The 15,353-nt window shown below is 35.5% G+C and overlaps 2 protein-coding genes across 7 annotated transcripts in view; one reads left to right on the forward strand and one right to left on the reverse strand.

Moving 5' to 3' along the window:
- Nucleotides 1–4,358, forward strand: part of cd34 (CD34 molecule) — a 34,392-nt gene extending 30,034 nt beyond the window's left edge. Inside the window, exon 4 of the mRNA XM_087307498.1 lies at nt 1,745–4,358. Coding sequence (XP_087163624.1) covers nt 1,745–1,936 — 192 coding nt within the window. The 3' untranslated portion in view covers nt 1,937–4,358. The remainder of the gene's footprint in view (nt 1–1,744) is intronic.
- Nucleotides 1–15,353, reverse strand: part of LOC147831329 (uncharacterized) — an 85,812-nt gene that overhangs the window by 45,173 nt on the left and 25,286 nt on the right. Inside the window, exons 3-5 of one of the 6 annotated variants that reach the window (XM_087307511.1) lie at nt 12,181–12,284; nt 11,478–11,808; nt 6,460–8,264 (exon numbers count right to left, since the gene is read on the reverse strand). The exons of 4 other annotated variants lie outside the window; for them this stretch is intronic. In XM_087307511.1, coding sequence (XP_087163637.1) covers nt 12,225–12,284 — 60 coding nt within the window. In that variant the 3' untranslated portion in view covers nt 6,460–8,264; nt 11,478–11,808; nt 12,181–12,224. Of the gene's footprint in view, nt 1–6,459; nt 8,265–11,477; nt 11,809–12,180; nt 12,285–15,353 lie in introns of those variants that run through there. One more of the 6 variants, XM_087307512.1, reaches the window with a different exon arrangement.

Consider the following 15,353-nt stretch of genomic DNA (forward strand, 5'->3'; position numbering starts at 1 on the left):
CTGATTCCGGAGCCTCTGAAAGTCCGCAAATGTAAAAAAAAAAAAAAAAAAAAAGAAAGTCCGCGAATGTTATGTGATACAGCACTGGAAAGCTGAGATTCTCTTCTTTATGCCAATCTTTGAATTGTATGAATCGGATCAGCGGATCAATCAAAAGTTATTAAACATTTAAGAGCAATATTTATTTTTAGCCACGGGCGGCTGTCTCGGTCTTTAAGGGTTAAAACCGTTGATATGCAATTGTTCATGGTATGATAATCGTGCACGTTCAAATCGTGGTAAACCGTCATACCGGTATATTGTTACAACCCTAGTGTGAGCATTGGTTTTATTCAGCAGTTGAACATACACTCCAGGTCACCCTAAAAATGTAAAATCTGCAACCATTTATCCTCACTCTCTACTTATTCTAGACATATTTTTCAAAGGTGCCACAATATCAAACCCTGAGCAACATTTATTTCTTTTACAGAACTTATTCAATGCCAGTTTGTCTGAATAAGATATTTCCTAATGTTTCTCAGTGTTGTTTAAGTGCAAGTCCAATGTTGGTACTGTGATGCATGTATTCTGGGACTGTGACATGATTAAGACATACTGGAAAGAAATTCACAAATTAGTTCAGAGGATTATTGGTAAATCTTTTGCCCTATCTCCAGCTATTTATCTTCTGAATTGTAAAACACCTTAGTCATGGACTAGAATCTGTGTTACACTTTTGTACATATCTTGCAAGAAAATGTAGTTTTTTGTGGTTGTCCTCTCCTAACATTCCTTTTATCATTATGTGGATTAATCACATTGCACTTGAAAAACTGACTTATGACTTGCATCAGAAATCTTATGATTTCTGGCATTTCTGGAATCCTCTTTGAGAGTTTTTGGAGAATGTATCTTGAAAGACTTTTTTATTTTATTTTAATTAATTTATGTATTTTAAATTTTACCCTTACTTATTATTATGATGATGACATGAGACACCTATACCACTGTCCTGTCATTGTAAATCTTTATAAAAAAAAAAGTGTTAGGAGTGTTAGGAACTAAACAACAGTTGAACTCATCGACTTATATTAGCATTTTCTTAATTTGTTCAGTAGAAGAGAAACTGCTACACGTTTGGAACAAATGTCCCATATTGATTGACACTATCAAAGAACGATAATGCACCTCAAAGTATCGATGTAGATCTACATTCCTGTATCAATCCTTATTGGATCCAATTATTTAAGTCAATGATTCAACAATCCATATAGAAAGACAGCCACTTGCTTCCTTCCTGAGTCAGATATTTTGAACATATCATTTGAACGAGTGATTCAGTTCTCTTCAGTAACACAAGGGCTTACCAACATGTAATGATGGGTTTAGTATTATATTTATTTATCAAATGCCCAAGATAATGGAACAAAACTGCACTCGGAGACTCAATATTGATACAATATTCTGTCAACATCTTCAAATTCCTCCAAAACCAAATAATATATGAGCTATTCTAGTCAAATTAATTTTATACAAAAGTGATCATTCCATGCAAATTGTGTTTACACAGTTTAATTCAGAAGCACATCTCTGCACTTTTGTCATGTGTCAACTATTGTCTCATTAGTGACTATTGCTACTAATCCAAAAGAAAGCATCCATGACAATGAAACAATCTCAAATAAAGTTTAACTTTACAAATCAACAATTCTAATACCTATTTTAATTAAAAATACAATCTGTTTGCATTGTGTTTACACAGGCTGAAGAGTCATACACGGCAGATGAGGAGAACCAAGGCAATACTCTTGTATCGGTGGCCCCACTGAACCAACCTGAGCCCCAGGAGAAACCCAGTCTTAACGGCGAGTCGCAAGAGGCAGTGAAGCCCCAGACTCCTCCTGCCGCCACCAATGGCCACTCCACAACCAAGACGGCAGACACTGAGCTGTGAATGAGCTGTTCTGCCACCCAGGGTCTGGGTTAAACACTCACTCCCTGCCCCTTACACCCAAAACAATCTTCTGCATACTGATCTTGGCCATCAAGGGTTAAGAAAGACTCAAATTCCCACAATGAATGTAAATACTTTGCAAAATGTTCCACTTAAAGTCATACGAAACGATAGGCAAGACTAAAATATGGAATATAACTATATAGGATGAAAATGGGATGAAATAATTGGTCAATAACCTGCTCCCTAAGCGTACCTGCTTTAATGATCTATGAAAAGGTTGTAATGCTTTATAAAAAATGCAATTTTTAGGTAGCTAGTATAGCTTCTGGATTTAGTGGTTAATTCGTATTCATTTGTATGATTTAATTCGTACATTTTAGTACCATAAGCTTATCCCCCAATGAGGGGTAGGGTTTGGTGCCAAGCCTCCCTTTAAAACAGAATGAAATCGTATAAAGTTCCACGAATTAGCCACTTTTCTGGCGTAAAATAGTTACGTTTTATTGTGAGATTGGACTAATTATAAATGTAGCTGTAAACAAGCAGCTATGACCGTGATGATACATGATATTATAGAAATTTTATCAAAACTCGATGCAAAAAAAAGGTATTAGTCCCATGATGCAACCCTTAAGTATAATGGGGTGGGGAACCTTTCCCATGAGTCATTGCTGGCTTTCATAAGAGCAACCCAGGCTGGAACAAAATGTCGGGAGGATCCCAACTTCTGTCTCAGTGCTCCACAGCTTCCAGCTGGGTGTTAATCGCATCACATCACACTAGAAAGAAACATTCGGAATCCAATAGACATGAGTTGTGTTTTTGTTTGCAATGGGTTGTTTGTGTGTTGCTAGACTGTATGGCGTGTTCTATATGTTTGTGTACAGTATGATTTGACTAGTTTATAGTCTTGTATAATTTTGTTAATATCACTGCATGACAAAGTAATGATTTCTGGAGTTAAGCTGAGGATAAAAAACAAATTCAGTTTGAGTGTCAACGTCAACTCCATTTCATTGCTGCGAACAACCCTTAACGTAAAAAAAAAAAATCCAACAAATTGCTGCAAAGCCAATAAGCGCTCAGGGTAACAGCTAAATGTTATCTGCCATTTCTGGATTGAGTTACAGCTTTACCGTACTTTGTAAACCAGTATTATGCTCTTTTTTTGTAATATTTGTATTCTAGTCATTTAGATGTAGTGTTGAATGACTGACTCCATTGTTTGAATGACCTGCCTTAATTATTAGAAGTTTCTTGGGTGGGTGTGGTTTATTTTGTATCTACATTTGCTACTACACTGTACATCATGCTTTAGTCAAAAAAAAATTATGTAATTGGGTGCAGCCATGAAATCATCGCCTTAAGTTTTAGTAGATTCACTCCAATACAATAAGGGAAACGTGCAGACAAAAATAGCATTTTCCAACCATGTTTTGTTTTAATGGATGGACTTCACCCCAAAATGAAGATTTCGTCATTTTTTAATCGCATTAAAGCTGTTTTTCTTCTGTTGAACAATGGTGAAACAATGGTGGTAATCAAAAAGCTAACAGCACACACCAAAAAAAAAAAAGTTGGGTTGTATCAATCAAAATATGGGTATAAATGGACATACCGAACTGTTGGGTTTAAAGTTGGTTGGGTTTGTCCATATTCTACTCAGATTTGAGTTTAAAAAAATCCAGCTTTTCATAGTGCACCCACTGACCGCTATACTAAACTATGGATGCAAGTCATGATTTTGCCAAGTACGATGTGGTCCTGGAACATAATTTTTGTTCGAAAATGTAAATCCATACCTATTCCCTACCCCTAAACCCAACCATAACTGAAAATGATTCCCCAAATCAGAGGACAATAATAGTTGGATAACAATCATGTAGAAGTGCATAAACTCAACCAAATCATAAACATAAACAGTAAAGGTATTCCTTAATTCTGATTGGCTGATTGGAATGTTGTTCCAGGATAAACACTTGGTAAAATAAGGTTAGGAACTATGACCAAGGACAGTCCAATGCCTATACTCCAGTCAACATTCTTCAAAATATCTTAATTTGAGTCATCAGTAGAAAAAAACTCAAAAAGTTTTGGATAAGTATAAAGTGGGTAAGTGATTACAGAATTAAAGCTTTGGGTGGACTATCTTTTTAAACACTTTAAGCCTCTCAAAATGATTTGAGGTCAAAATTTGGTGCTAGAGTGATTGCTTCTCTTGAAATAAACCATTAAAAAATAAACTGTATGTTTAAATGTTCAATATGAACATATCTGCATATGAATAACCTGTCTTTTATTTTTCAGTGATGATACTTTATTTTAACATTCCGGTGTTCTGTCATATTTTGGATCAGTGTACTAGCATTGTGTTAAACTGATGTATGTTTGTGATAGGAATAAAGTTTTGGAAAATAAATTGATAAGTGCTCACTATTCATTTCTACTTTATCCCCGAGAGACCTCATCTTTGTGTGCCTTGGATCTATACGATCCAATATCTCACTTATTTGGCCGCAAGCGCTGTTTACTCAAGAGTTTCTTGTTTGATATGAAATGCACACATATGTTCTCTCTCCGCCTCTCCCTCATTCCTGTACAAACGTGTAAAAAGTTGGCTGGTATCTAAAGGCCATTTAAGCAAACAGCTGGTTTGCATAAGAGAAGGTGATGACATCATGGTGAGGGGATTCGGGTGGAGCTCATGGCCCCAAATCAGTTTAAGAGATCAGAAGTCAGCGTTTATGTGTTACTGACTCCTGTCTCACGCCCTCTGACTTCTGCAGCTAATCACTCCAAAACACAAGCAGTTAACGAGTTAATGATATTGCAAATATGATAAAAAGAAATATATAATTTAGCCCATACCTTTCACTGTGACAAAGATAAGAAGCTTTTCAGTAAATATTTAATAAAAAATATTTTGTCTGAACCTGAACTTATTTTAAAGGGTTAGTTTCAATTCAAAAGTGGGGTGACATTTACAGTAAGAGGTTAAAAAAATGTATTGCTGACAATCTTCTTGGTGGTTATATTCATGCTTCAACAAACTAGTAAGTATACAGTATTAATTTATAAAGGCTATATATATATATATATATATATATATATATATATATATATATATATATATATATATATATATATATTAAAAACAACAATTAGATTAGATTTGTAACCAATTTTTGTTTTGTTTTAAGCATTTTAACCCTACAAAATTAGTTTCATGCCATTCAAAACTGAAAAGGTATGGCACATAATTAATTAATTTTAAAAGTTTATATAGCGATATGTGATAAAATGTCTATTTTGGTTAGATTTTCCCCTGTTTTGTTTAAATTTAACACAGATGAATCTGAGACATCTGCTGGGACAGACAAGTGGTAACAGTCATTGTACAATGTTTATAAGGATCACATTTTTGTAATTTTTCAAAAACTGACAACAAACCATTAACGCATAGTGAGACAGAGAAAGTTGGTAACTGTCACTTTCAATAAAGTTACATTAAACAGGGTAAGGAGTGAGGAAATACTGTGGGGTCATCAAAAGACACCACGCAAACTTGTGGTTAAAGTAATTATCACCTTCACTATGCTGGGAGTCAGGCTGCGGTCTTGTCTGAATGTAAACCAGGCCCCAATCCAGACCAAATGTGTCTCTATGCTGTTTTAAGACATCTCAAAACCTAAACTGTAAAATATTTTACCAATATTTAGAAAATATTGTTAAAAAGGTCAGTTGTTAGACATGCATGAAGAAAACTTATCATTCTTGTACTGACATTTTCCTGCCTGCAGCCAGTTCACATTATCATATCTTTGATAGTGTATTGTAGGCCTTGTCAAACAATCTCCTCTAAAAAAAAAAAAAATCACAGGAATTCACAAAAATCTATTCACATTACTTCAATGCATGGAGATAAACATGTTCTGCAAATCAAGAATGAACTACAATAACCGTACAGTACTGTACAACTTGACAAAACAAACCAAGGACAAATGAGTTTGGTAAAAACACCTGGCTTAGAAACAACCTTTGTTTAGGACCTAAAAAATCCATACACCATTGCTTATCTGACTAGAAAACGAGGACATTTTCTCAAAATAACCTTTCATTTGAAAAGCCTAAATAGCACTCCAAATGTAGTTTAACACTGAGGTAAGGTTGGTTTTATATTTGCACATTCGTTCATTTTTGAACAGCGACAGCTTGTGACATGCTCCCTATATTGTTTACCTCCACTTTGAATGTTGGGTCGGAAATCGCATGCAAGTAAAACAACATTAGCACCATTTAATTAACTGTGAACAATGTTGTACTTTGATAGCTATACATTGGATGCTAATATGATTTTACTATTTAGTATCAAAGAATACTTTTCTGAAGTTATATTATTAAGGAAAAAGTCTAAATGTGCGAATAATAAACAAATTTACATCAGTCAGTTGAACATCTAAAATGCATCGTGGTGTTAAGACTTTGTTTACACGTTTTCCGTGTACTGTGTTTTGTTTTACCTGTAGTGGTTCACAAAGAAAGACGTCATTGGCATCTTTTCGTCTGGATGGCTTTAAGTTAATGTCCATTTAATTCGGCGCAATTCAGCAGTTACCGCTCCAATAAATGTAAAATACACTGTAACGATTCAGCTTGTGAGCGAGTTGCTCGAATTGTTGTCTGAATCGCGAATCGATTCAGATGATTCTTTAAATCCGTTTTACGAATGCTTCGACATTTCTGCGACATAGAGCCAGAGATAGACTATTAACCATTATTTAAAACTTATGTGTATCTGTAAGAAGGCTATCGTGATACCAACTAATGTTTTACAAACTGAAATAATAAAATAGAGCATTATTTAATTCAGTGGTTCAAAATTGTGCGAATTTACTAATGTAAGCCTATGGCCATAACTGCTTATGCATCCATATTTGTATTGTATAATGCACTGTGCACAGTATCAAGATTCTTTTTAATTTTTTTTAATTATTATTTTTGCAAATGTATGTGTGGTACAAAGTGTTTGAAGCCTGGAATGAAGTCACATAATAGCCTTCGATTAAGCAATATTTATGTTAAGTTGCTTAAAAAATATAGCACCTATTCTTCAAGCTGCATCATCTATGACTGCACATTAACAATATCAAATGGAAATATGTTTGTAAAAAATAGCACTGAATACATCTATATTCATTCCTGTTATCACCAAGAGATAAAGTACATCCAGGTCATGGTTATCAAAGAATAACATACCTTGGAATGTCACGAGTGACCAATCAGAATCAATTATCCCAGAGTTCCAGACAAAAATGAACGTATGAATGTTAATGTTAGTGTATGGGTGTTTCCCAGAACTAGTGGCTACTAGGATATCCGCTGCATATGCATAGTTGGCGGTTTATTCCGCTGTGGAGACTCGATCCTGACAAAATAATAATAATAATAATAATATATTATTATATTATAATAATATACAATAAGGCGTCACAGTGGCACAGTGAGTTGCATGATCGCCTCACATTAAGCTAACTGATTCAAGCCTCAGCTTGCATGTTCTCACTGTGTTTGCGTGGGTTTCCCCCACCGTCCTAAGACATGCAGTATGGGAATTGAATACGCTAAAATTGGCCATAGTGTGTATGTGTGTGTGTGTAAAACAGTATGTATTGGTGTTTTCCAGTGTTAGGTTGCGGCTGGAAGGGCATCCGCTGCACAAAGCATGTGCAACCTCTAAATAATAAAGAGACTTTAACGTATGAATGAATATACAATAATAATAATATCACTAAATACATTAAATTCATTCTCCATGTTATCACCAATGGGAAAAGTACATCTAGGTCATTGTTATCACAGAATAACAAACCTTGGAATGTCACGCATGACCAATCAGAATCAATTATTCCAGAGAGCTGCGAAATAATGCTCATTATTGGGTCTAAAATTGTAATTCTTTCTTTTTTGTTGACCATTTACCTTTGCTCACCGATCTTTAAAACACTTAGAGACCTATATCTGTTTTTCCAGTAGAAAATGCAGTGTATGTATGTGTGTGTGTTGGGGGATTGTGTGACACAAGAAGTCAGAGATTAAACACACACATATATATCCACACTTCCAACCACTGCAGCAGGGTGTTTTCTGGTGTTGGCCCCACGAAGGCGTGTGTTGTCACAGCTGTGAGGGTCGTGGAGTTTTCCCTTGCCTCACACTGATGGTTAGATAGCCTTGCTGAGGGATAGATTGAGAGAAGTTCAAGAATGTTATGTGTCAGAGTTCAGGCCACACCAAGGGAGGAGAGGTCGGAGGATCCCAGGAGAGTCTGTTATCGTCACAGAGAGAGAGGAGAGGGAGAGAAAAAAAAGAGGACGGATGAAGGGTGCAAAGTGCACTTCTACCTCATATGTTTAGGCTAGAACACTTGAAACGAAAATAAATTTTACACCAGGGATCTTTGCTTCATGTTACTTTAATAACATACAGCTTCCTGTACTGACTGAAGAACAGCTCACTTTGTAGCTCAAAGTCTTTAATAGCTTTAGAATGGGTTTGATTGGTGTAATGATGATAAATAATAATCTAACCAATGTTTAACCCTCTTTAATGGATGTTTTATGGGTATTTTTGTTTTAAATTAATTATTATAGCTAATTAATGATTATTTTTAAATTAATTAATTTTTTTTGCTGCACGATCACATAATATTTCACTGTTAGACTTTGCCGCTATTTTACAGTTATTTACTGCAAAACACCCAGTAAAATGCCACATACTGTACATTAAAACAGTTTACTATTGTAAAATACACTGTTTTGGAATTTTTAAAAAAACTTTTACAGTAACTTACTGCATATTAGGAATTTACGGTAGTCTACTGTATTCAAAGTAATCAAGTACTGCTGTAGTTGAAGACAAAAATGAAAATTAATTAACATATCGTATCACAAAATGTATTTAAAACAGATTGATGAATGAAAATTACTTGTGTTAACCATTTAAAATGGATATTATAACAATGAATAATAAAAATAGTGCTGTACATGACCTTGTCACTTGTTTAGAATTGAATAAATTCAATAGTAAATACTGAAAATTTAAATTCTGTACTGCTGGTGTAAAATGTAAATAAAATTAGAGTACTGTGAAAATAGTCATGCTGTAAAATTAAAATTGTGGTAAAGTGCATTTTACCATAAAAATAATTTATTTCAAGGCTATTTTACTGTAAAATTAAATTGTGGTAGGGCTCTGCTACTGTAAAACACGTTTACAGGTAAGTTACTTTAAAGATGCAGTTGCGGTGCCGCAATGGTGCTGCCAGTAAGTTACCTCAAAAATACAATAAATTGTCTAACAGTGTACATACAGAGGTCCTTTAGTGTGACTGTTCAATCCTCATTATAAAAGCTGAACCCTCTGGAGGTTTCTATTAGGAATAAGCAAGCTTAAGAATGTTTCCAGCTTCCTGTTTCTTGTGAGCGTTTGGACTGCTTTTGGATGTTGACACGGTCCTTATCTGTCGTAGTAGGAAGACATCTGGCCTCCACAGATCTGGGCAGGAAATGTATTAAATCAACGGCTTCCCCATTTCTAAAGGGGCCACTCCTTTTGGACAGAAGCATCTTTGGTTGGTACTTTAACTTAGCTACACACAATATTACACACATGCATATAAAACTTTCCTTTATATGGAACAAAATGATTTATTCAAAGCATATTTACTTATAGGCAATGCAATCAAGTGATCAATTAAGGGAGGGCAGCATGGTAGCTCAGTGGTTAGCACTGTCGCCTCACAACAGAAAATCACTGCTTGGATTCCCGGATAGGCTAGTTGGCGTTTCTGTGTGGAGTTTGCATGTTCCCTCCGTCTCGCATGGGTTTCCTCCGGGTACTCCGGTTTCCTCCACAGTCCAAGACAAATGCTAGGTAAATTGGATGAACTAAATTGTCCGTAGGGTATGAGTGTGAATGTTTAGAGACTTTAAAATTAAAGTCCTAAAGTTTGAAGCAGGGGTGTCCAAACTTTTTATTATGTAGGGCCAAAACCAAACTTGCTTGAGGGTGGTGGACCAAAGGTAAATAAGTTGCCATTAGTGATTTTCTAATTAATTTAATATTTAAAAATATTTAGAAAACATTGCTTTATATTACCTAATGCATTATATATTTTTACATTTTATAATGAACTTATTACAGTAAAAAAAACAATCCCATATATAACAGAATGGAGTTACACTTGTCAGGCTGCACCTGTTTTTTGCCATGGTTTGCTCGTCAATATTTTCTGGATTATCCTAGATCTATTGAGTGACAGTATTTATGTAAATATAGTTTTAACTCATTTACAGCATTTAATTGAAACAATTATTTTCAGTTTGCTCGTTTTTGTAGATCAGGAATAAAAAAACAACAATAAAAAAGTTACATTAAATTAATAATTATGATCTCTGTTAAAGGCATTCGCCCCAACCCTCCCTATCATTCTAATCTGCATGTGGGATGGTGGGCCAAATCAAAGTTTACCCTGGGCCAACTTTGGTGTTGTGACGGCCCCTTATCACGTGGACCCTTTCCCCACCACCTTCGCTATGGCGCTGGGAATTATGCCCAGTTACCTGCTCAATATTCAGTTTCAGTTGGAAGTACAGCAACATGCTGAAATAAAAGTCTCATCAACTTCATAATGACTGTAACCAGATTACTGAGTCATTTTAGGAAGCAGCCCAAGACAGGTTACTGGACAATTAGGTTGCTGTTGGAAGTGGTGTTAGTGAGGCCAGCAGGAGGCGCTCAAACTGTGGTTTGTTTGAGTCCTAATGCTCTAGTACAGCGGAGGGGACACTATACTGCCAGTGATCCCCGTCTTTTGGATGAGACGTTAAATTGAGGTCCTGACTCCCTGTGGTCATTAAAAATGGCACTTCTTATAAAGAGTAGCAGTGTAACCCTGGTGTCCTGGCTAAATTCCCTTCATCGGTCCTTACCCATCATGGCCTCCCAATCATTCTCATCCACCAAATTGGCTCGAACACTATCTCACCACTCCCCCTATAGCTGGTGTGTGGTGAACACACTGCCGCCGTTGTCCTGTGCCTGCCGTCACACCATCCAAGTGGATGCTGCACACTGGTGGTGGAGTGGGGAGACCTCCCTTGAATGATTGTGAAGCGATTTGGGTTTGGCCATGCACGATAAATGCGCTATATAAAATACACATTACTTACTTTAATTTCAGTTGTGTCATAAGCCCTTAAACTGACATCACCAGAGAAGGACTACCACCCCAAAATGCGAAAGCACATGGTCAGACTTTAAAGATTATTATTAATCGTTCACCTAATAAATAACAGTATGTGCTAGCAAAATAAACATCGTTTTCAATATTAGTTTCACACAGACTTAAACAACTTACAGTAAATAGCAATGTACTGAGAAAACTTGAGACACTGCGCACAAATGCAGTGGACTACTTCTGCAGCATATTGACATGGGGAAGAAGCTGAAAATCAAAAAACAAAAACATAACACAAACCTTTGCTCAACAAACATCCAGATCGTCTCTTCACTGATTTCCCAGTTCCAAGTGCACTGGCGTGTTTCTAGAAGCCGAGCACTCCATTTATCTGTCATGTTCGGACTCTAATGTGGGTTCAACCACATCCTTCATTTCATCATCTTCTCATCTCTCTCTCGAAATGCATCCCTATAACTGTGTCCCACCGTCTGTAGCTGATTGAAGAGGACAGATCACACCACATGACCAGTCCTAATTGGTGCTGATTGGGCGGCTTGGCAGCTCTTGAAGTGATTTACGGTGGACGTTTAATCCTTCTGAAACACTCAAATCTACTTCAGATATAACTCTAAAAGTAAGATTTCGGGGGAGAAATCAAAAAGAATAAATAAAGTGTGATTCATAATCTTTTAAAGGGATAGTTCACCCAAAAATGTAAGTTTACTCACTTGCAAGTGGTTCCAAACCTTTATGAGTTTATCTTCGTGAACACAAAGGAAGAGATGAAATCCTGCAACCATTGACTTCCATAGTAGGAAAAACAAATACAATGGAAGTCAATGGTTACAGGTTTCCAACATTTTTCAAAATATCTTCTTTTGTGTTTGACAAAAGAAAGTCATAATGGTTTAAAACAAGTAAATTGTGAGTAAATTATACATTTTGGGTGAACTATTCCTTTAATCACAGTCATTTCATAGCATAATAAAGTACTTCTCACCCAAATCCTCCTCCCACAATGCTGTTTTTTAACACATACGGATGTTATTCTTCATCTATGATGGTTTTTAGTTCGCTCTCTCTCGCTTTCTCTCCTTGTATGGTCTGATACAATAAATCAGATCGAGGTAAAATGAGCACTAGACAATACTTGGAAGAGCACAGAGAAAAAGCAAACAGGGATTTTGCATTGTAAATTCAATCATTTTTTTGTGTGAGCCTCAAATGACACACAGTTGTAAAGCATGTCTGGGTTATGGAGTCTATTTTTTACTGTAAATCTTAAGAAGTGTGCGTGTTTGGAGAAAGCTGGAAGCGGGTGAAATGGGTTTTTGCCAGCAGAGGCTTGTGAGATGGATCCATTACTGAGGGCACGCACATGCTTCTCATTACATCTGCCATCACAATCATATCTAAACCGAGCTTATACGCTGCCCGACTGTCGTGTTTTCCGTTGAAGGATTTCTCACACAAGCATTTCGCCTGCCCATGATAGATACTTTGGAAAGGTTATTCTACACAGTTATCTGATGAATAATAGGGTTCGTAAACTCATTTAAACGTCTAGAGGATGACGTGTGCTTACTCTTCTGTCTAACATGATAATGACAGAGCTAGCAGGGAAAGGTTTTCGTCAGACATTACATGTGTGCATCATCTCACCAATTACATGGAAATTAATTCTGCTTGAAGAAATAAACTCCATTTGAACTTTTTCAGATTTCTTTTAAAACTACATTTTGAAATAAACGAAGTTTATAAACTAAATGTAATGCAATGATGTCACTTAAAATTTGGCTACTGGATACCGAGTTTGTGATTAGTCTTTCCTGCATTTATTTGCGTGTTTTTTTTTTTTTTGCAACTGTTTTGCTAATTTTATTTATATTTTTTGTAAGATAGTGTTGACCATAAAAGCACAATTTAAAGGTTTAACTATAGGTAATTACGTGAAAGTTAATTTAATTGGGCAATAACAAGAGTGGTTTCTGTGGTGTCTTAATGGGGCTAATAATATTGTCCTTAACTTTTTTTTATTATTAAAACTGCTTTTATTTCATTCCAACTAAAAGAAATAACTCAGCAGGCCCAGGACGTCAACATGACATCAGATTAACATTGTAGGATTGAAAATGATCACTTGCATTTGTTTATATAACAAAACATGCCAAGAAGGTCACCAAGAAGGTCCATACAGATTCCAAAGACTAGATTAGATTAGATCAGGACCTTGTTAGGTTGTCTGAAGACTTTGAGGGTTTTACGATGTGGTCACATGTTGATTGGTCAGTTTGTATGTCTCTGTATTTTGGCTTTGGTCACATGTTTAAAAATATACAAAATATGTGGTAAACTTTGCTCTGTCTCTTTTCCTCTTCTCCCGCTATGAAGTATATCGTCTTTGGCTTTCTTTGGGGCCTACTCCCTCTGTTTTTCTCCAACTCTCTCTCTCTCTCTCTCTCTCTCTCTCTTTCCGGTAACTTTATTTAACATTTAAGCTGGGTACAATTAATATTATGTTTTCATAATTTCATATTTTATCATTTTATACAGTTATTTGTAGCTAATTCAGTTGTACCATAGAGAATTATTGTCATTAAATCCTTTCATTTTCAAGTATTCTCTAATATATTTTTGATTTAACATCAACACAATTGCTACATATCGCAATACAATACAATCACGTAATAGCAACGCTCTCACACATTTTAAGCTATTAATACTGCCCTTATTTCCGTTTTTGGTATAAGATTGCTGAAGGATGGTTTGACTAAATATGAACAGTTTTTCACCATCATACGGATAACTTTAGTTATTCGGCAAAGCGACAGTTCAAACCGCTGTAGTTAAAATCCCATTCTTTACAATGTTGTAATGTCTTGGAACCTTCCATTTTGTTTGAAAATCGGGTTGACATCAGAACCCAACATCAGACTGATGTCAATGTCCAACGTTGGACAGAGGTTTTTAGGTTGCGTTGGAAAGTAACCAAAATGCAACAACAAATTATCAACGTGTAATGATGTTACAGGTTGATGTTGTGTGGACGTTACCAATATGACGTCTATCAGACTTTGGATTTTAGTTGCCATACCTGATAAATAAATGTCAATATATATATATATATATATATATATATATATATATATATATCTATCTATCTATCTATCTATCTATCTATCTATCTATCTATCTATCTATCTATCCTGACAATTTTTTAAATATTATGTGAAATACATTTTCTAAATTTGCATTCTTAAAGGTCCAATGTGCAGTTATTTTTTTCCCATATTTTCCAAGGTTATAAATCTCAATGCAAAACAAACGTCCTAAAGTCATATTTAATTCAAAGTAATTCAGCTCTTCAAAATGTTTACAGTTTAATTTGTCATCTTTGTTGTGTTCATTTGCATACTGAATTCATACCATTGGCTGTATATTTGATTATATTATGGCAGCATTTCATTATCCAAACTTAATTAGGCCTCATGCATCATGATGAATATGCTGTAAGTGGCTGACTGTCTGATGTTTGAAAACAAATAAACTTCCCAATGACTTACAAGTTAAATATGAATAACAATAATTTTCTTTATTGATTTTTACAAGACTTTCATTTGACATTTGATGGATTTGACAGCATCTCATTTCTCTCTCTCTTTTTTTATAAATATTTATTTAAATATTATGGAGTATGGTTCAGTCCACCACCACTTGATGGCAACATAAGACCAGTTAAAACATTGTGCCGTTACAGCAGTGAAGCTGTTCTATGTTGCAGGGATGCCCTCTAATGGTCAAACACAGATGTCTTATGTGAACGTACTAATTGTCATGCACGTCATATTTCATACGACGGCATAGTCTAGTAAAAGCAAATACGGCTGGGAAAAACATTAAACAGACTGTTTCTTTGATCCTCAAACATCCGTCATTTTTAAATGCGTTACTAAACTGCATCTGCCAATAAGACACCAAACCTAAAGTCATCAAATGTTTTCCTCAATGCTAGTTTTCTTTTACACAACGCACAATAGGTGGTCACTATCAATGAGCTTTAGATATGCACGAGCCTCATTTAGAAACTGTTGAGCTCGACTAGACTGACAATAAGCACTGTAGCTTCTGAAATTATCTCTATCTGTATGCTAAAGTCTATTTTAGGAGAAAAGC

Source organism: Danio rerio, chromosome 23 (genome assembly GCF_052040795.2).
Source record: "Danio rerio strain M-AB ecotype USA chromosome 23, GRCz13ab, whole genome shotgun sequence".
NCBI classification, from domain to species: Eukaryota; Metazoa; Chordata; class Actinopteri; order Cypriniformes; family Danionidae; genus Danio; species Danio rerio.